The 23,210-nt window shown below is 42.8% G+C and overlaps 1 protein-coding gene across 2 annotated transcripts in view; it reads right to left on the reverse strand.

Annotated features, from left to right (window-relative positions):
- Positions 1–23,210, reverse strand: part of agrn (agrin) — a 276,576-nt gene that overhangs the window by 68,745 nt on the left and 184,621 nt on the right. For both annotated transcript variants that reach the window (XM_085393643.1, XM_085393644.1), the window contains 3 exons: positions 18,976–19,185; positions 13,559–13,762; positions 4,010–4,231 (listed from right to left, as the gene is read on the reverse strand). In XM_085393643.1, the coding sequence (XP_085249769.1) occupies positions 4,010–4,231; positions 13,559–13,762; positions 18,976–19,185 (636 nt within the window). The remainder of the gene's footprint in view (positions 1–4,009; positions 4,232–13,558; positions 13,763–18,975; positions 19,186–23,210) is intronic.

Here is a 23,210-nt window from a genome sequence, read left to right on the forward strand (position 1 = left end):
TTGGTAGAAAAGTGTCCTTGAAAACATAAAGAACTGACTCATTGAACAGAAAAAACAACAACAAAGACCCTCCAGCTTTACAGCATTTTTTAGATATCCTTACTGGGGAACACCTGAACTGCAGCTGAGGGGGTCTGGGAGGAGTAGTACCTCAGGATTAAACAGAAAGAAGCATGTTGCTTTGTGTTTTGAAGGCTTGTGAACATGCCTGGGTGATAACAACTCCCCTGTTGATGCATGCCTGGCCAGTACACTATTAACTCTGCCCCCCACTTTCTTTGCGCCTCATCATCTTATTTACCTCCATCTCCTTTCCTATGAACATTTATCACATTCTCCTCCCTTTTTCCCTCTGCCCTCTTTTATTCTCTCATTTTTTTCTCACAGGCTGCCTCTGTGACCTATATTTCTTACTCAACTGAGAATATCATTTCCAACACCTGTGGGAGAAAAAAGGGGAAGTTGTTATTTCTGTTTCTCAAATGATTCAGGCACCTCTGCTCTCATCTGTTTGGGTAGTCAGCATGAATGGGCTTTTTTCCTGGGGTGACTGATATCCAGCTGGGGGGTCTATTAACCAAGTGTACCTCTTCCAGCCCCTGTTACAAGGTGGCCCGCCACTCCAATGCAGGAGGAGGAAAAATCTCTGAATAATAACAAATGTCACTCATATTGCTATCAGGTTGCACCTGAGCCATATAGATAACCACTATGTTTCCAGGCCGGAGGGATAGAAATGAAATTATGTCTGGGCCCATGAGAGGCAATAAGCTCCCCACACACACACACATACACAGTTAAGTTCCCTGTTGTGGCACTTCTCTCACCCGCTACACTATTGCTACCCTCACAGCCTCACCTAAGCTCCTACTTCTGAGCCTGGCAGCCATAAATATGACAGCATACACACTATAGAGCATTTGGATGGAAATAACAAAACGGCAACAGTAAACAAATGCATCCTTTCCTTGGTGAGTGTTCTGGAAATCATATAAATGAAATAATATAAAGACCAACAGTACTGCCGCCCCTCATCTCTTTATATTTTGTTAGGAAAATGGGAAACAGGTGCACCGATTTATTCAAACAAATTCAAATACACATGGAAATACACAAAGTAAGACAACAGTAAAGTTTGAGGTTTTACAGTTCTAATAAGGCTGAAAGTTAATATTTGGTATGACCACCTTTATTATTCAACTCAGCCTGAACTCTCTTATGTAGACTTTCTGTAATGTCTTTAAGTAGGAATAGTTCTTCCGGCTTCCTGAAGGACATTCAAAGCTCTTCTTTGGATCTTGGCTGCCTTTTGTTCCATTCTCTATCATGATGATCCCACACTGCTTCATTAATGTCGAGGTCTAGGCTCTGGGGAGGCCAGTACATGACTGATAGTGTTCCACTGTGGGTTTTCTTTTCTTTCCAGGTATGCTTTTACTGGCAGTTACACTGGCATTTCGTTTAGAGAGGTTACATCATGTTTTACAGATGAATGTAGACACCCACCTCTCTACTGACCTCCTCTGTACAGTACAGTAATGTATATCCTGATGTATAAGACCCGTTGCCACTTTTCAGTCCAACTCCTGTTTAATTTGGCATATCTCAGCCTTTTCTCGCTGTTTACCTCACTTAAAGATGGCTTCTTGATGGCCACTCTTCCACTGGGACTATTTCTGATGAAGGTTTGGTGAGCATTAGCTGAAGGTCCAGATGCATCTTGGATCGTTTCCTATGTCTCCTTATTGTTTTCCTATTTCTTAAGGACATGACTTTTAGCTACAATTGATCTACTGTAGTTGTTTAATCCTGCCAATTATTCTTTTGTTGTTAAAGCTGTCAGATAATAACTCTTAGGTAATTGCTTTTTTGGTATGAAATTGAGTAAATCATAGCAGTGTAAAGTGGCTTAACAAGCAAAAAACACTTATCTGAAAATGGTCAGGAACAAGGTATGGACTGAAAATGTGTGAAAAAACAGCCAATGTCCAGATAAAATTGACGAAAGAGCTTCTGGAGAATTACTGACAAAGAAAAAACACATATATAAGAAGGTCTGGCTTCTTGGAAATAAAATCTAAAGAAATGAGGGGGGGCTCGAGACTTTTGCACAGTCTGTATATTTTGTAAGCCTAATTATCACCAGTGCTGCTGCTCTTCTGCAGTGCAAAGGTCAGACATTCTCATTTTATTCACCTTCTTTCTGTGCATATATCTTTAACACTTAATTCCTATTCTTCCTACTCCACCTGAAGGCAGCACATATTGTTTCGCTCCTTTTCTGCCTTGTGAACCTGTATAGTATATTAGTGAAGGGAATAGCTGGTGATAATTAGGTGAGATAATAGCTTAAGTCAGTCAGTTGTTATGGTGCTGAATAAAAGCCCAGTAAAGCTGTGCAAACAGCCCAGAAATAACCCACATTATCATCGCCATCATTTCTCGGCTGGCTCGCGCTTAGCAAGCCAATGCCTCAGCATTTTTATGGCACCATTGCGCTGACGCAGGCCTGTTCCTCTGGGAGCCAAGAACCATCCATAGTGCTGGATTACACACAGAGTCCCTCAGCCCCGCCAGCTCATCCTGCCTCTCGCTTTTTAAAATAAAGACTATTCATTACCGCGGAGGGACTCCGAGCCGTCTACCTGTGGTGTGGCACTGACGGGCCTGCCCACCAACTGAACACTGCTTTAGATCTGTTTCTCTGCGGCATACATCCTTACACGCTGGAGTTCAATTAAGAGAAAGCTGGGAGGGGAGGATGACAGATGTAGTACACAGGCAGGCAGAGAGTCCACATAGCAACTCTCCAGGAACTAACTCTGTCATTCTAAGTATAAAACTCTAAAAAAACGAGCTCTGTTAAAAGACTTTGGTTCCTTTGTGCAAAAAATAAAATAAATAAATAAGTAACAACCATAAAATCTTTTCACACTTTAGATCACGAAGAGCAAACTGATTGTGCTGCACTCATCATGTTTGAAACTGCTCATCTCATCCACAAATACAGTACTGCAGAGGCCAACAGACTTTTGCTGTCGTCAAAATATGCAGGAAAAAAAATCTATTGCATTAAAATTGAGTTACACAGACAGTCTGGCCATGGGGCTAACAGCCACTGTACTTCTGCCCAGTTTGAGTAAAAAGTGAATGACTTGATTGTAGACAAGCAAGAATACTCAATAACCAATTAGAGTCCATGGGAAAATTGGCGTTGCAAAATGGCATTATGCCACGGAGTACTCACTGAGTGGCTTTACCAAGCTGCAAAAACCTGTCCATATGGCTGTGTGCCAGCATAGTGGGTATAGAGATATTTTTACCACTTGAAGCTCCACTGTCGCTGGTATACTAATGACTAGCTGATACTCCGGCAGTGAAAGTGACTCATCACTCCATTGTCCAGCAATTTTCTGGTTTCTGGATTGAAACCATTAACCAAGTGGCTGGGTGGGGTCATTTAGGATTTAAGCTACATTTCTGTGTACTATTGTGAAAGTGACTCATGTAGCCAATTACAGAAAAATATGCACCGCGCTCTGTTTCATCAAAAGCAAAGTGCATCTTCACTTAAAGGTCAAAACAGGCAAATTGGAGTTGTGGTGTTGCTATAGAAGGGCTGATGATGAGCACAGAGGAACAGATAAAGAGTAACGGACAAGGGATCATGAAATTCATCAGTGTGTTAAGTATTGATTTGCCTTTGCTGGATTTGAAACGGCTCCCAGTGGGGTCACACATGAATATAAAGTTATGTGTGTTAATTGTTAACGTCTGTGGATTATAATTTTGCCTCTCCGCATTGTGGTGCTATTAATTAATTTGCTAAATCATATTCCGAGATCCTTCCATGTCTGTAAGCTATGATTCACAGCATTTCACAGTCATGTCTCCTCACTATAGCTGACTGCATGGGGCAATGTGACCGTACGAGCATGACGCTAATTTGAAATTCATTACTGAGATGCAAGCACTTTTATATTTGGGTTTTGTGACAGTGAGTACTCACCGCAGGGTCCTTTGTGTTGGATGCTGATTTCCTTCTGCAGCGCACAACCCATCAATCGCATCTCGCAGGGGCTGCCGTAGGTCTGGCCGTCGGATCCACACACGGGGTCGGACGTTTGCGGGCAGGCTTCGGAACACTCGCACACCGCTTCGTTGTTCTTGACCACACACTCTGCCCCGTGACTGCACGCTACATGCAAGCACGGGCTCGGTATGTTGAGATCTGAAGGCCGACCACCCAAGAGACAGAGATCACAGTTAGAGGCATGGTAGCAAACAGTACAGCCTTAGTGGTCGGGGAGAATATAAAGTTGAGGTTGGAGAGAAGTCTGGGGTTGCAAAAGAGCACAGGTGATAGTGAGGTAAGTTAGAATATCGCTACAAATAGAAGCGCTGGTTTTTGTGTTAGAAAGGGTTTAGGGAGAAACAGAGATATGATGGAATATGCAATGCAGCCCTAGTCCCGTGTCACCTCAACTTCCTTAGTTTCCTATGTCATTTCCTTGCCTTTGTACCTATCCTGATGTATCCTGAATCTTTGAAGAGTCCACGGAATCCAGAGGCACAAGGACAGTGGATAAAAACATGTCCCTGTAGCACAATAGAGATGAAACAGCCTACGAACAATGGTTGCACTGCCTTTTTTTTTTTTCCTGCGCGTAAACGCCTGGATTAATTGACGTTCCCAGTGTGCCCCTTCAAAGGCTGCCATTTGCATCTCAGTGAGAGCCATTGCTTCAGCCAAAGCTGGTTGAACTGACATGCAGGAGCAAGAAAAGGAAGAGCACCAGGGATAGAGTTTGCTTTTTGAGAGAGTGAGAGAATTAAAAAGAGAAAGAAATAGGCGAAAAGAAGAAAGAGCCCTCTGCTTAATAATTCAAAAAAGGCAAGCTCCTGGGCAGAGGCAGATATGAAATGTGAACATCAGAGAGAGGTGTCTGCCTCAGTCTTTTCTCCTCACACGCTAACTCCAGCATGACTTCATTAAAACGAGGACAGGATTTTGTACCCATGGTTCTGGTAGCGGCAGATGGGTGTAGGCCAGGGCCGATAAAACCTGACTTGATCAGAACAGAGTGAAAACCTGATGAAAAAAAATGGGCGTGAACAACGCTTTGATCACAGCCTCCCATCCCATCACTTCTTTAAAGCTTTATGTACCAGGGAAAATATTATATGGCATCATGTGCTCTCTGAGTCGGGGGCGCCGGCATGCGTGCGAGAGCGCTGCCGGCTCAGCCCGACGGTCGGAAGATTGAAGCCTTAGGTGGGATGGTGCGCACTCCGGTATCGAGAGCGAGTGAAAGATGATAGCCTGGCACCGTAGTGGTTTTCATTTAGAAAGTTTCACGCATGAGGAACGGATCCCTCTGCTAAATGTGGTGTGTCTGCAGATTAGAGGAAAACGCAGACGGAGTCATCAAATAGTTTCTGATGAGAAGCCGTGGTTGAAATGGAAAGTGGTGCCGTTTCACAACCAAAGCGAAACAAAACTTGCTTCCTCCTTCTGCGCCACCTTTCTTGTGAGCTTTGGTTAGATGAGTAGAGGTGCTGTCATGGAAACTGCCCTTTGTAATGACGCCACCCATGGCTCCATCATTATTGAGACCATTATGGGATTAGATAGTAACACGGGGGTGTTGTGGGTGGGGGGCTGACTTGGCATGTGCGAAGCCCCATGATTCATTTATCAGCTCAGGGATGTTCAGCTGAGCCTCAACTCGTAGCGCTAACACGAGGGGGGAAATTATCAACTGATAACGCAGACGGTGGCAATTAGCTTGTTGCACTCTGATGAAAGAAAGGGGGTATGTGGGATAAAGATCAGTGTTATCTACATAAGACAGATCATTTGGCTCATCTGTCTGAATTATGATCACTCCTGAGCTGAACTGCAGATATTAAAATAAAAATGAGAGCAGATGTAACATAGTTTGTCCACGACCGCCTACTTTTTTCCCACAACTGTAATTGAGCAAATCTTTCCCGATCTTGAGCGCGGGCGCTCTCATTTCCGAGGGTGAGTGTTTCAGATTAAAGGGTGAAACACCGTTATTGATTTCTGCGTTGGGAAGGCGAGCTGGCTTTTCAAAAGAGCTCGGAGGTGCCACATAAATATGAAAGCTGCTCAATGCCGCTTAATTCGGTGCCGCTTCAAAAACAATTGATTCCCTGTGATCTCATTTCAACGCCTTGTGTCTGTGTGTGTGTGTCTCCAAGTGCGTGTAACCGTTGTACGCTTGTGATCCGAGCTTAACTGTACAACCTTGGCCTGCATTAAAGTTCACCAGCCCACTTCCCAAGGACGGGCTCCTAAAACACAACTGCAGCCTCCGATAAGGCCTTTGTCTCCCATTCTCTTTGTTTCACACTCATAAAAAAGATGAAAGAATTCCCCTCCAAAACTATTTTTTTTATCATCCTCCACCTCTGGGGGGCAAAATTTCTGCCTGATTTATTAACTGGAGACAATATACGAGGGTGAAAAAAAAGACAATCTCCCCAAGTGTAAAAAGAATCTTGTGACACAGTTAAAAAAAGAACTGAAGCTGTCTTTTTACTTTCCCTTGGATGCAGGGAGAAGCTTTGAAATGGCGGGCCTAAGCTTGGTCGCTCACAAGCCTTTTCCAGCTCTCTTTCGCTCTCTGGTCTTCTCCCAAATAGAAAAATCCATCTCTTCATGCATGTATCAGTCCTTCTTTCAGGCAAGTCCAGAATACACTATAGTTTCTGGCTTTAAAGTGTTCTGTTTTATGCACGAAAATTAGCTTGACAGTTAGATGGGAGGTGCCAAACACATAGCACAGTAGCCAAGGCATTGTTTTAGTGGCTGAGCAGGTGCAGTGAATTGTCTCTCATGGATAGAGAAAAGTGGAAGGAGAAGAAAAAAGGCACGAATACTTTTCCCTCTCTCTATTCTCCAATCAAGGATTCAGCTCTGCTAGTGTGTAATCTGCTCTGTTTCTGTACTACCACACCGGCTGACAGGACTTTACATTCCGGGTGTCGCCTCAGTCTGTATCCTCTCCTGCTAGGAGGCATGTAAATTTATCCATTTTAATTAGTGCGGTATTTTAATAGCATGCCTCCACTTCAGGACTCAGGAGGGGATTACTTCGGGTTAGGCCGCAGTGTCACTAGCAGACCACGTCAAATATTGAGAGGACACGTTCCTCTGATTCCCTGATTGCTTACCTGTCTGCCTGAAGTCTTATTATTGCTCACTTAGTGGAGTTATATGACAGATAAAGTGCCAAGGACACCACAGTGCTGCTTATAAAGCTTAACGGCTCCTTGTTAGGTTGCGCGATGGCACGGCGCGCTCCGGTCAGACTCAGCTGTGACTGTGGCTGCTGCAGTCAGCGGGCCCACACTGTTAACCCCACCGTAACATGTCGCTGAAATGCTGGGAGATTATTTTGGCGAGCGTTTCCTCCCATCTCCGCTCAGCTCATACATATGTTAATTGGACTTTTCCCCCCTCGGGTCTGTGTGCAATTCCAAATCATTCCCTATATTATGCAGGGCAGTGAATCAGTGTAATCCAGGTGATGCTTGCAGTGGCCAACTGGCAGGAATAATCACCTACAACTGCAACCCATTACAACACAGGATTCCAATAGGGTGCAGCCAATCTGCAGCAAAATCCTGCCTTCTGTGTGTCTCCACTGCCAGGGCTTTGATCCGACTCCCTTTACCTCCCTCACATTAAAAACATTTATGTATCATATTAGTCGAGGGAGAGGGAGGTGCAGAGAAAAGGCTATATTAGCATACAGCAAAAGGCATACCCGCAGGCTGTGTCTGTCTACCACTGAATACTTATCAAGGCAGGAGGTGAGTCGAAGCCTCTTTGTGCTTGTACAACTAAGAATGTGTTGCTCTTCAAAATAGAGACGAGCAAAAATAACACGGGGAGGGGACACAAGCTGGCATCCCCTGATCTTTTGAGATATATCCGTCAGAGATGAGATGATACGCAAATATTGTTGGTCTAATCCAAAAAAGGTGGTGATCTAGTCATTAGGGTGTGTATGTTGCAGGAAGTTTAAAAAAGTAAAGAAAAAACGGCACACCAGTTCGCTTCACTTACTGCATCTCCGATCAAATCAGGAGCTACAGCACGAGGAAGGCCTAGGAAGACATTTTTTAAAAAATGAAAAGAAAACTGTTGAAATTGAAAGAACTGCATGGCTGATCACACCCCAACGGAACACCAAGCCCGCCTCAAGTCACTCCTGACACCCCGTTGACCCACATTTCTCTGCAATTTCTGCTCAATGACAGCCTGCGGGCTGCAGTAAGTGGACCGGCGGTCCCTAGCTGCCGTCAATCAGGCTCCCGCGGCACTTCCTCTAATTAACTTGATTAGCAATAACAGCACTGGTGATCTCAGGCTGACTTACACACTCAGGCTTCGCGACTGTTTGTTAGTCCAATCACAAACGCGCAGGGGGGAGATGCTCATCAAATAAACATGCAAATGATAAAATATTCTGCACAAAGTCTTGACACCTAAGGTGACAGATTTTTTTCTTTCCTGCTTTGCAGAGCTCTTTGTCAATGACAATGTGTCTTCCACTGAGTGATTTTGTGTTAACCTCCAGAGGCGACAGGCAACACATTTCAAGCAACTTGCACTTGCGTGAGCTTTTCTGCACTTGTGATTGCGCTCGCTCGCTCTCTCGCACACAGCTGTGTACACACGAAATGACAAAAGAGCCGCGGATAAAGATTTTGTGTCCTCAAAACCAGCTCCTTCATTTGTTCACTCCTTGTTTATGTGTGCGTGTGTTTCTAATAGGCTGCCTTGTGTTACTGATTTTACTGAATCATTCTCCTTTATGTGCTAAAAAGCAACACTGCTGCTTGTATTTTTGTTTTATGAACAACATAACCACCAATTCAGAGGGCCCTCTCTACTTCGTATTCTGTTAATACCAGACGTGAGGCTAGTACATGAACGGGCTCCAGGGACCTGTGGTGAGCAGCTATGCACTCCTGTAGTCTTTTCCATTGATTACTACTGAATATGCACCAAAATAGCATGCCCGCTGGGCAGGAAGTAAGCTGCAGCGCAACTTTGGGCCAAGATAGAGGAGAGAAGGCAAAGATTTAATTATGCATTTTCACTGCAAAAGTAATTAATTTTACACACAGTCTGGTTCCCTCATATCAAATAAATAGATTCCTTTTTTTAAAGGCATTTTAACAAGCACAATCATTTATGTGGGGAAAAAAGTTGTTGAAAAGATACTTTCTTCCAATTAATGGGCTGTCTCGTGTTGCTTTTTTGGTTTTCAGCTTCAGATTGACTCAGTGTCTTTTTTGGCAGAAAGGCATAGCAAATATACTTCGTAAATACAGGAGCTAGCACTTTAAGTTGCTCTGTTATTTCACATCACTTTTATCAATGGGGAAATTTTATAGAATCAGAATACAATAGACTCAAACATCAAAGAGTCTCCCATCATTGCTCGGTCCTCTAAATATAGCTGAAAATACAAGAACATTTCTGCAACAGACCACGCTACATGCACACTTCCTTGCTTAGTTTCTGCTGATAGCCTGCTGTGCTGACATCATAGAGGACAGAGGGGAAGAAAAACAGGATTTCTTTGCATTAGCCTAAAAATATTCTTGTGTAGTGTGAAACACTTAACAGAGGCCATCTGTGGAGATTTACAATCAATCTCAAATTAACCACTGCAGACATTTTCTTGCATTTTATTCAAACGTCGGATGAAGGCAAGTTCGACTGCACGTCGGGGTTGCAATTATGTTTTAACCTGCTATTAAAACTGTGTGTGTGTACTGTAGAACAGCAACCTGGTCTATGAATAAGTCACACAAAGTCCAGTAAATAATTGAACCTCTTTAAAAGTTGATAGATCTTTTCCTCTGTTGGTGCCAAACGACTCTTATGTTTCCATCTTAGAAACCAAGGCTGCTGACCTGTCCGTCCTCCTTCCCAGCAGTCTACTCTGATTCATTTCCAGCAAAAGTCATTCGCGTGTTTACAGACCTCTGGAAGATTTGTGACTCTGTCTGGACTTAAGTAAATCAGCTAAACGTCACGTGGTGTCTTCATCTCTAAATTGAAGGTTTGGATATCAATCAATTTGGGGGTTTTTCCCCCCTAGGGAGGACAGCCGTCAGGACGTTATAGACATGTTGGGTTTCTTTACAGCACAATCCATTGTGGGGGTGAGTACCGGCAGGGGAGGGGTGACATTAAGGGCTGTCACCCACATGAGAAGAGATTTATGACTGTGTCAAAACTGGAGAATTTCATCCGTTTGACAGCTGGCAGAGTGATCGATCACTCCACCTAACCCACCACTCAACCAGTGAAACAAGAGAATGAAATGAAAAAGCTCAAAAATTATTAAATACCACTCATTTAATTGATCAGATACATGAAACTTTGCCTATAATCTTGACATGGTGGGCAACTGAGTGCGTGGGACTGTTTGACACAGCTCTCATTCTGATTTGACCTTTGACAGTACTGTCATGGCTGCAAGTGTGTTGGCACGTGCGTTCTGATAGGCTATCGATTGATTCTTAAGAGAACTCAGTGCTTTGGAAGTCAGTTCGGAAGATGCTCACATCCTTAAATTATGTGCATCTGTCAGGTGAATCTTTTTTGGTTTACAGTGAGAGATCTACACGCTACAAGGTTGAATATAGTTTCATTTAAGAAAGAAAGAAAAAGAAAAATTAAGAGTGAGAGTTCTAATGTGATTAAACACATGGAAACACCGACACACACACACACACACACACACTCCTTGCATGCATATCATCTGTCTGACTAAACCAACAGTCTCAGTGGGCACCTAGGCTTGCCTCTTTTGATGTTTAATTAAAACCGTATCGGGGGGCGGTGGCGTTTGTGGCGCTGTGTTTTGAAAAATATGCAAATGTCAATAAAAATGCATTAAAGAAACATAGTACCATCCGCTGACGGCTGCGATGCGCAGTGGAAGGGAGGAAAGGATGAAGAGCGAGGAGGGAGAAAAAAAAAAAGAGCGAAACAAACGAGGGAGGGGAGGGGGCTGAACTGAGGCAGCATTTGCCAGAAATAATGAAACAGAGCAAAATATATAAGCGCCATTTCCACTATTTAATTTATTCACAGCTCAGACGGCCGAATAATGCAAATGAGTTTTGGTGTCTCCTGACGCTGACGACTGGAGATAACTTTGGTATTCAGCTTCGCCCCAGTGCCTAGAGGATGGACGGATTTCTCTCGTTTTATCGGCCTCTGTCGCAACAACAATAAAAATGCGGACAGCAACTCTGAACGTGATTACACAACGCGTCTGTTGGGCGGATTTCTTGTTTGAGGTAATGTCACACCGAAAAGCATGAGCAGATTACTCCAGCTTTATCACGCATGCTGGGCTATCAGCGTTGTGATGGGAAAGAGCAAAAAAAAAAAAAAACCCTGACTCTGAAAAAGATTAACTCAAGACGAGGTCTTCAAATCATCTCTAAAAATGATCACAGAGACACTCGGATACGTAAATGACACATGATTAAAAATATTGGTGCATTCTGCGCTACAGCTTTAAAACAGATGTCATCTTAATTTGGGTGAATCAACCCTTTAAATCAGCCCTTTAACACGAGGAAACACGCTAGACAGAGCGTGTCAGTGCCAAGAACAGAATGGGCCTTGAACATCTTATGATATCGGTTGAAATCCTGCCAACCTGCTTTACACACCGAACCTTGAATGAAGTGTGTGCAGCTTAAGGTTGGCTCACTAAGCTTAGAGGCTAACAAATCTCTTCATTCTTCTTTTATTAACAAAGAGCAATTCACAATACATTCAGCTGGCAGACTTTCACCAGCAAGAATGTTGATATGGGGCAGCTCCGCATTAAATCGGATTTTGTTCAATTACAGTGTTTAATGTTTTGAAAATCATTTATTTTTCACAATATCTGTGCCACCGTGAGACGGTTTAAGCTTAACAGAGAAATTATAGCAAGTAAACTAAAGTGAAGGGGATGGTTAAGGATAGGCAGGGTTGTGGTGATGGTGTTGACCGTTAAGAAGCTGATGTACAACAGGAGAAACCTCTTGTGTTACCTACACATACAGCCACCCTGACCTCAGTCTTTTAATGTTTTCACTAAGGATGTTCTCTGCGTAATTAACATGCGCTCCGCTAGACAGTGTCTATACCAAAGCAAAATCGAGTGGCTTCATTTTTCTGATTTAGCAACATCAGTTCTAGAAGACATAAATGCAGATTTGCACAAAATTTTAATTTTCTAGCTAAATAACACATTCTAAACAAAGCTGTGTAAAATATGATTAAACTATAATTACTACTACTACTAGTAGAACTACTACTAGTGCTACCATATACTTCAGCCCTTCACTGGGTTTCTGTTCAATCCAGAAATGAATTTTAAATCCTCACATACCTGAATGATCGTATTTTCAAGACCTTGTAGGATATAAAATGTTTCATTAAAATGCAGCTGAACTCCAGCCCTACTGCAGGAATCATGCTTACACGTGGTTTGGTGCATTGTTGCAAGCTTTTTACGACACAATCCTGATTGATGGAGCGGGGGGGGGGGGGATTGTTTGGGAAGCTGTTAGGTTGGGATCTGGCGTGCACTTTGAACATGCAATAGGAGATTAATCAGAGGTATGCATCGGTTAGGCAGGTTAGGTTGAAAATAAAACACAGAGAGGAGAGAGGGAGACTTCTCCAACCTCAGGGATCACATCTTTGCTGGAGGGTAAACAGAAGGAAAAGACATTAATGCCACAAAGACACACAGAGAGACAGAAGTGAGAGGAAAAAGACAGCAGTACAAGACCCCTCCTGTTAGGTCCGCACAGAGCGAGGGGAAGGGCTTCACCCCTGAGAATCCGCTTGATGAGGTCGCCCACTGGGTGACCCCACTTGCCACCTGCAGCCAGACAACCGGGAAGCCGGCCAAATGGACATAGACAGACAGACTGACTGACGCACTGAAACAAGAAAGAATAGCTTTTTTTATGCAAGAAGAGCACACAAGACAAAAAGACAAAGACAAGGGAGGAAAAAACGACAAAAGCCACTGAAGTGGAAGACTGGCACCAGTGAAGGAGTAGAAGACGGAGGGCGGATGAATGAAACATGAAGGTGGCGTTTCATTTTGGTTGTCTGTTTGAGATGCTGGGATGAAGCGTGACAGGGGTGAGGAGATGGATGGGAGGTGAATGGGTGACGAATTGAAGGCACCGTTTTTGTTTTTTGGCACACCCATCCTTTCTGAATGTACACCCCACCCCTCCCCCACTCAGAGGACATCACCCAACCGTTTCAGATACTTTTCAGGAAAGTTTTAAGTACAGACGAACGTACCATCAGCCTAGACTCTTCAGCAGGAAAAACAGACTGAAATTGGATTACAAATACACAGAGAAAGACACACCAAGACAGGGATTCAGCACTGGTTTGTGCGAAAGCCAAAGAAGGAGGAATCCCAACCACCAGGTCACCACCCACCCTTTCCTAGTCTCCAGCTCTACTCACCACAGGGTCCTAGGTGCTTGGTGGCGATGGGGGTCTTGCTCAGGCACTCCGCCTTGCGTCGCATACAGTCATTGGTGTATGTGTTACCATCCTTCCCACACAGAGGCTTGTAGGTGCCGTCACACTCGATGGGATCACAAGAGCAGCGGGCACTCAGCTGTTCCACCAGACACACACCATAGAAGGGACAGTCCTTGCATTCGTCTGCAAGAAAAACAAAACAATGCAGCTTCTTTGGATTGTACAGGGGATAACCCTACTTTAACCCTTCCCCCCTTACAGACCCACCATTCAGTGACCCTTTTTTGCTCTATGTGTGAACATCTGCTTTCACTCATTTATTCATTTTTATCCTTTAATGTGTACAGAGACTGATTAGGCTTTTTAGTTTCCAACTGCCAATTTTGTAACAGCATGACAGACTGATCATCACAGATGAAAGCACTGAAGAGGTACTTAGCAAACATAACAACAACAAAAAATTGAAGCTAGAGAAGTGTCAACCTGTTGTTCTTCCTGCTGTGTTAACTTGCTGATACAACCATAAGGACATAAACCAGGCTATAAATCATCCATGTAGTAATTATATGAATGTTTACTGTTGTTTATGGAGATAGGTGATGTTAGCAGAGGCTTTTGCAGAAATTCATGAAAGAAACACATCAGAGATTCATATATTAGCCGGCATGCTACATGTGCTGCACAAAGTGGGTTGGGCAAAGTCTGTGATGATTGCATTTTGTCCTTACACCAAGCATCTTTTTCTACAGCATATATAAAAATGATTGCAGCACCCTATTTGCCAATACTTCCAGTATATCTGCAGAAGGCCCATGTTAGCTGTCAATCTCTGACAAACAACACACGCTGGAACATACAGTTATTCTATAGACTGGAAATGACATGCTCAGATCAGCCAACACACCAGTGTTTAGGCAGTAGTGCTTAAAAAGAAGTCGGACCACATTTGTTCCTGTCAAGCAGATTATTTGATGCTTAATTTGTTACATAACCTTTCTTGGATGCTGGATTCTTAAAAGACACAATCACAAAAGACCCAGTCTTGCCAGGTGACTGCAGTGGTTTGAACCAATCAGCTTTGTATGAGCAAGAAGAAGACGTTCTTACAAAGTTACTGTGATTCTAGCTGCGGTTTGTTGATGTGACTGGTTGACGTTCGCCTGAACTAGACACTGACATACAGAAGGTTCATCTCGTCATCCGCTGTGTATTTTTTGTGCTGTTTTCTTCCCTATAACAAACAAGGATTGCTTCCCAGATGGTTCTGTGCAACAAACCATCTGTCACATCAGGTTATCTGTTCTACGCACATTAGGCCACAAAACTGTCCACAAAGTAAGTTCACATTACATTTTACAGGGAGTAATCGACTAGAAATGATAGCTAAAGCCAAGAGTAGTGGCTGGATGAATGAGAGTGAGTACCAGAGGAGTTATTAGACATATTTTTTTATAATAGTTATAGCTTTCGCTGCAGTTTAAAAGCTTGTTTGGGAGCCAGTTTAGCTCAGTGGGTGAGTGGGTGACCATATGTTACACGGCTAGAGCGCAGCAGCACGAGTTCAAGACTGACCTGCGGCCCTTTGCTGCACATCCCTTCTCTCTCCCTCAACTTTCCTGTTTATCTTCAGCTCTCTACTATCAAATAAAGGCTAAAATGCCCCCCAAAAAATGATATTTAAAAAGAAAAAAACGGCCTGTTTTTTCCATTTCCATTTAGTTTTCTGGTTTGCCGCTAGCAAAAAATAAGCAAATCTAGTAGCCTGCACTATGAAGGGACACCTAATAAGACTGCAAATACCCCCCAAAACCTTACTCGATCAGCATGCCTGTGCTCCCCTCTAACTTTAATAATAAAGTTTTGCAAAAACTTTAACAAAAAGAATAATCATGAATTTCATTTTAGGGTCATGTTTAAGTCTAAACTATTAAAGTCATACCATTTTGACTCACTATGCAGAAATCTACTATGGAAATTAAGAAAAAGCGAAATACTGGTAATGTGAAATGGCAAATTTGCCAGTGAAGTGAGAAAATTCAATTTGAGGCAAGCCTCTGTTCTGGAGGCACTTGAATTTATTCCATTCCTGATCAGTGGATCAAATTTGTACACCAATTCAATTCCTTCTTCTCTTCTCTTTAAAAGCCTGTCATGCCACACTTAATTACATCGGCGCTGTATCAGACTGAAAGGGGTACAAGGATGTGCAATGTCATGGTTACAAGTCGAAATGGCCATTTTCATTAGTTACCAATTTGTAATTTGCTTAGGGATATGATTTCATGGATCTCTGTTTCAAATTGAATTATTCTTTCATTTGAAAAGGCACAGCAGAAAGAGAGGGAGGAAAAAAGGAAGAAAAAAAAAAGTCCATCCCATTGCTCACATGCATGAACATGTCTGCATGCACACACACTCTCATACAGCACACACAACGCTACTTAGGCTGGGATTTGGGCAATTTTAAGCCCTGACGCTAACATCGGCCTGTCAAGCGGAGCAGAGAGAAGAACCAGGCTGTATCAGCCTCTGTTGCTGATGTTAAGGTTCAAAATTGAGGAGGGAGAGTACAAACCACTCATGGTCCAGAAGGTCTTGGTCAAACAATGATTTTAATGAACACACGTGTGGGAAGACACTCTGTACGCAGACAGCCAGTAGTCCTCGACTTAATCAAAGCATGAACAGATATTTTATAGCATCAGGGTTTGTTTACTGACGCCCCTTCATGCGTCACAGATACATTTTATACATAGATTTATACAAGATGATCTTCTGGCTTTTACCCCAGAAGATCATCTTCTATTTTCATGGCTGGCCCTTCCTGTCTACCTTTCAGTTCTTGTCTTGTTCCTCTTTCTTGCCGAGACAACAAGGAACGGTTCCTCTTTTACCGAGACACTTTTGCAGTTACAGCCAGACATGAGTAACCTCTCTCTCCTCTAAATAAATCTAACTCATGTGTGTGTGTCACGACCTCACATGCTCTTTCTCAATTCACCTGTTGCACTTCTGACCTTTCACCAGGACAGAGGCTCACTGAGACTATGTGTCTGTCTTCTACTAAATAAATGTTTTAACCAAGAACCTCTACTAAAACCTTAATATGAAATGATCTGATATATAAGTGTTTTGTAAGCATGTATTGCAATTCCTTCTATGGCTCCAAGTCACTTGCACAATAGATTGTCCGAACATCGCGCCGAACAAAGCTTCCGACCCCCAATTAATTGACCGAGCTCCAACTCTTTAATAAGCACAGATATGCATTGTGTATAAAATAGTCATAACTGCTTAAGGCCTTCTTAAAGCTATCTGTTACATTGTTAAAGCCTCGTCTTAGCCTGCGGCTCAAAATAACTTCCACTTCTGCATACAACTTCCTGTCAGCCTGCAACTCAGTCTTTCTGAAAGAGACACTGTTTAACCCCTGAATGCAATATAAACTCCAGATTATATTCTTAATGCAATGGTACTGATGACAATTATTTAACAATAGCAGTAAAATAATTTCCCTTCTCCACACTGACCATACCAAAAGACGTCCTGCGGTGATCTGTCCTTGGTGTTGTCAGGGGGTTTTAATACATGGGTGGGGGTCTCCGCACATTACTGCTGTAAACCCGTAGAGCTGTAGCTTTGTGGGACTTCAGTAACAACACACCAGGAAAATTGGATTTCCTCCGATGGCTATCAGACATACAGTAAAGGCTGACAGCTCTTTGTTGACTACGGCCTAAACCTCATGTTGTAATAGCACAGATAACAGCCCTGGGGGCTCTTATCAGGCTGGAGGAGGCTAGTGCTAGCATGGATATAATACAGACCCCGAGACCCGGCAGTAATTTATCTCTCTGGAACACAGCTTTAAAGTTTGATTTTGATGCTAGTCTACCTGTATGTGTTAAAACATTGGCTGAAAGTATTTCAATTCTTGCATAATATATGGTAATACGATAGCAAGGTTTCACTGATACCATATATACCACGCATATATAACCCCGACAAGCCAAACATTTTCACTGGCTGCTTTCCTTGTTGTCCTTTTTCTTGCTGGGGTTTCAATAGAGTGGTTTGTCCAGACTGAAACACAGACTTCACTATTAATATTAGTTGGCCCTTGTAATACATTTGCAAACAAAGTTTCCCATCATGCAGATTCTGAAATCAAGCAGACAGTTGTGTAGTAAGTAAAGTAAAGTCTTGAAATATCAGTAGATACACAAGACATTTAAATTTATGTCACTTTTCCTACTGCTAGAACCTGCTGTAGATGCGGGGTGGGCAACTCCAGGCCTCAAGAGCTGGTGTCCTGCAGGTTTTAGATGTGTCCTTGAACCAACACAGCTGATTTAAATGGCTAAATGACCTCCTCAACATGTCCTGAAGTTCTCCAGAGGCCTGGTAGTGAACTAATCATGTGATTCTGGTGTGTTGACCCAGGGTGATATCTAAAACCTGCAGGACACCGGCCCTTGAGGCCTGGAGTTGCCCACCCCTGATCTTCAGCAAGTCTGCTCTTTTTAAGACACCGTGTCAAGGCTGCTCAAATACGATTGGTCAGCCTACAACAGACTACAAATGAGACTTAAGTGAGCTTCTGCATTGTCACATACCAATATAGAAAGATATTATATTGTTGAATTTTACAAATACCACGAAACAGAAATTTGGATAAGTCAAATAACAAAAGACCAAAAGCAGGGATGTCTGACTCATTCTACATGCACTCAGTTTTGATCTTAAGTGGGCCGGACCAGTGAAACTGCCCTTTCATTTAACTACACGTTTAATGCAGGAGATTTCTTAATATATGAAACTTCAACTTTAAGAGTTTCTCTTACTTTTTCTACACGATAAATAAATGCTGCTGTAGAAATGAAAGAAATGTAGAAACTGAACTTTCTATAGCTCATAGTGAAAGAATACAAACCTTTGGCCGTGGGGGAGGTCTCTGTGAGCAAGAAAAGCTAAAGTAAAAACTATTAAAATTCATTAAAAAATCCAGAATCTATGCCCTCCTTCACATTTTCCAAAACCAGAAACTGTGAGCCAGATTGAAGTCTTTGCGGGACAGATTCAGAGCCCGGAGCCTTATGTTCAACAATTCTGACCTAGACAGACAAATGGCTACTCCCTGTTATACCTGCACGCAGATAAATTACAATATTTGAATTCATCTCATCTTATTATGTTGCATTTTTTTTAGATTATTAACGGGGAGAGAAGGGCAAGGTCTACTAAATCTCTGTTTCACGCAGCATAAAAGAATCCTTTATATAAGTCATGGCATTTGAGTAATTTTATCCCTTGCATCACTAAATGTATTTCCAAGATGTTCTGGGATCTGTATTGAAAGGGTTGCACACTTTAAAGACAACAAGCTTCGGCCTTACCCAGCGTTGTGCACTGTCCTGCATGGATCTTTCTGAGCGTGACGCCTTTCTGGATGCCCGTCGCCCTCATAGCGCACTCACTGGGGTACGTCCGGCCATCACTGGCACACAGAGGCTCATCGCTTAGGGGGCACAACTCGAGTGGCACAAATTTCAGTGGCTGGCGGGTGAGAGGCTCCACGCGGCAGTTCAAAACGTTTTTGCACGGATCTGTGGAGAAAGAGTGAAGAATGTGTACTGCAGTACAGCATATCATACAGTACAATACGACAGGGAAGGAATTACAGTTTGTCACTTTTGCTAAAGCACAGAATCCCATTCTCCGATTCATGCTATCAAACTTCCATTTATCGAATAAATGACAGAACAGTTTTCACCTAGTTAGACACAATTTGCAGATCTCGTTTAATCTTTTCTCTGAATCTGAAATTCTCACACTTCACCACAGTGATGCACCTGTGATGCATAATACTAACCACTGGAGGCAGAGATTAAACACAGCTACAGCAGAAATGTAGTTTTTCTTTTTTTTTAAACACGGTGACTCAAATATGTGAATAGTTGCTGCTAATTATGTAATGAAACTTGTATATGTTAGGTAGCAAAGGTAAGTGGAAGGTTGATACTAACAATGGAAGGCAACAAGCTGAGAGGCGGAGGAGGAGGACTACAAGAACGAGCACAATTTAGAGCAGTCATTTTCAATGATCTTTGCTGAGCAGCTGTGATAGACCATGTTTCTGCAATATGAAAACAAATAGAAGAAACCTCTAGTAGGAGATTTATACATTGCCAGCTACGACTTACTCGAGAAACTACCGCCTTTGGTATTTTTCACACACAGAGCTAATATTGCTTTTATGAGTCTTACTTCTTACAATTACGGTCCAGTTCAAAAGTCTTTTGTCCAATTTTGCTTCCAAGGGGCCAGACCTTTTTTTTGTCATTTAAAAAAAAATGCACGTTTGGCTTTTTAGCAATAACAGAGTGAAGAGAAGAAGCTGGAAGAGAAAGACAAGGAGAAGACAGGTTAGATTAATACCCAGGCTTCTGCTTTAGTCTTGTAGCATGCGGGTCACCTGATCAACTCGCTGAGCTGAACCACCACCCTCTTGTAATTTCTTTACGGTGGTCTTGAGCAGTGCTTCTCCAGGCTTTCTGGAGATCTTCCAGAGTTTTTTCTTTGAACATTGGCTGCTTTTTCACTCATTTTTGTTTCATTTTCTAACTCCAGGGATTAACCTGTGTTGTCTACCAGAACATTCTCATTCTCGACACGTAACATACCGACGATTTGTCACGTCCCAAGGCGTCCAATGGGAACGCGAAAGGTAACCTTCCGTGTCCCTATGACATGCGCCCGGTTGTGGGTGAAATCCAATAGAATGACGGTCCCGGTGGTAACGCACGTTCCAGACGTGTATTCGAGCCCTAACCCTAACCATAACCTTATCCCTAACCTTAACCACAATCGTGTTAGATAGTGTTTTCCAAAGCGATTCATGATGAGAAAGTAAAATAAATGTATATGTGTAGATTGAATCCAAACAGGTTTCATGTTTCCTCCTGTTTCCGAACGCGTAACATAGGAATGTGTTGGGTGACTGAAAGGTTTGTCAATTTGTCACAAAAACACATAATTAGTTCTCATTTCTTTTACTCTAAATGAATCTACAAAAAAGATAACATGGTTTGACACAAAAAAGCTGTATTTTTGCACCAAAAGGTGACTACCAAAGACTTATTAGCTAAAACTTGGCATTACCTTGGTATGGTGTGTAATGTATCCTTAGGAAATTGAGGAAACTGGACAAGTGGAGGCCAAAAGAACAATTAGCAGACGTAAAAAATATTTCAACAAAGGCCTGACAGAGGCACTGAAAGCATCTAGACCTTTAGTTGATCCATCTAAAGGTCTGGATCAGGGGTAGGCAACTCCAGGCCTCGAGTGCCAGTGTCCTGCAGGCTTTAGATATCACCCTGGATCAACACACCTGAATCAAATGATTAGTTCGTTACAAGGCCTCCGGAGAACTTCAAGACATGTTGAGGAGGTAATTTAGCAATTTGAATCATCTGGTGGATCAAGGACAGATCTAAAGTCTGCAGGACACCGGCACTCGAGGCCTGGAGTTGCCTACCCCCGGTCTAGATCTTCATTGAACAGTTGATCCATCCACTGTTCAATGAAGCCTCATCAGAAATAGTCTCAATGGTCTCAATTCTAAAGCAACAGAAACAGGGACCAAAGCTCCTACAGAGTGGTGAACCCAAACTAACAAACTAAAAAATTTTGGTTTAAATCATTGTCAATATGTAGATAGGTCAGGATAAAGGTGCAACAATGAATTTCTACATGTATCTGTAAAATATGGTGGCGGCTCTGTCATGGTTTGGTGCCACATTTCATCCAGTGTCGTCGAGGATCTTAACAACAAATGATGGAACTATGAACACAGGAAAGTACTGTGAGAGTTTGATTCACCATGTACGTGGAAAGCATCTGATTTGGAAAAACTTAATTTTTCAGCACGACAATGATGCCAAACAAAGAACAAAACAAACCAAGATCCAAAGAAGAGCTTTGAATGTCCTTCAAGAAGTTTGGAGAACTATTTCTGATGATACTTCAAGAAATTACCAGAAAGCTGAGACTGTGTTTCCTCATTTCTGTTGTACTGTAATGCTCAGTAGTGTTATTATTTTTGACAGCAAATTATCTAAAAATATTGTGTAGTTTTGAGCTTTTCATGCATTTTTGTGTGTGTTTTTTCTTAGAAGAGTCAAAGGTTTTATGAAAGTAGTTTGAAAATTGGTTCTTGTGTTTAAAGCTTGGAGAAAAGGCCATAAGGTTTCAGGAAATGTGTCTTAGAATTTGTGAAAAACTGTAATTAGACTCCGAGGGAACATAATCTAAAACATCTGTGATCATTTTTGGTTCTGCGGAAAAAAGTGAACAACGCTTGACTGGCAAAAGAAAAAAGCAGCACAGTCTGGATTAATTGTGTTCAAACTGGCAACTCCTTTCAAAGAAAACTTTTTAAGTCCTGTTAGATAAAGTGTTGGTAAGTCATCTTTTAATTAGCGGCGAACAGTCTTATAGCTATGATATGTCAGCTGAGAAGAGAAGAGAAGAGGAATATCTGCTTCACAGATATTATCAGTGGCCCGGCAGCTGAGAGCAGCTCAGAGTAGGACCTTGGATGTGAAGGGGAGACAAGGAAACAGATGAAGAGACGATCGGTTTGATTTGCTCTCTCGCACCTCCTTCCTTCCAGGGGAGTGTTGGTTGCCCTATCAGTCCGTGATCATAATGGAATTGGTTTGTGGATGTGTGTGATGGGGGTGTTACTCCTTGAAACAGGAGCCCAGGCTTTATCCTGCTCGCCACGCTTTCAGCATGTGGGAAGACAAAGGATTTATGTAGCACCGTGACATATTAAATCACTGCCAAGCTGCCGGCGAGTCATTCAAAACACACCAAGGATGAAACACCCTATCATCGGGAAAGGAGTAGAAAGAGAATGAGAAACAGAGAATAAGGGAGAATGGTTTCCAGAGACCTCTGGCAGCAATACAAAGAGTGACAATGCTGGGACAGAAAAAGGGACGGAGCGCTTTGGCTGCGTGGGGGTGGGAGGCGGAGTGACCATAGGCCAGGCCTCGGATTGTTTTCTGTGTGCACAATACAAAGGCTTGCAGAGACTTGCAACTGAGCAAACAGGGGTTTTATCGTAATGCACGCAGCGTCTCTGCATGACGCAGTGCCTGACCCGCCAGCCAGACCATTATCTGAGAGAAAGACCATTACTACCCATTAAGCGAGAAGAACAGCTTCTAGAGTCCATGCTTTTCCTCTAGCTGAGCAAGTGGGGTGATTACAAAAAGAATAGGTTGTTTTCTGTAAAAACTAGCAGTGCAGATAAATCAACAGCATTTGCCTGGCGCGGGCTAGCAAGTTGAAATAGCCAATGCTCAGTTGAAATGGCTGCAGGAAGATTTAAAGCACCATCAGGGCCAACCAGTCCCCTGAGCTGACGCCGTCCCCAGGGGAGACGGTGCAACCCGGGTCACTTTGGCCGACTCACGTTGGATTTATACGACCAACCTTCTGCCTGTGGACAAACACATCCATCTCTCGTTGCCTACCACCCGCTCTGTCTCCTGGAGGCTCCTGCTGCTAAAAGACAGAGTTACTATCTGTAGTCTTTCCCTCCGTCTTCCTCGCCACAGAA

Source organism: Rhamphochromis longiceps, linkage group LG20 (genome assembly GCF_057381845.1).
Source record: "Rhamphochromis longiceps isolate RC_006_pf linkage group LG20, R_longiceps_female_GT1.1, whole genome shotgun sequence".
Lineage (NCBI taxonomy): Eukaryota > Metazoa > Chordata > Actinopteri > Cichliformes > Cichlidae > Rhamphochromis > Rhamphochromis longiceps.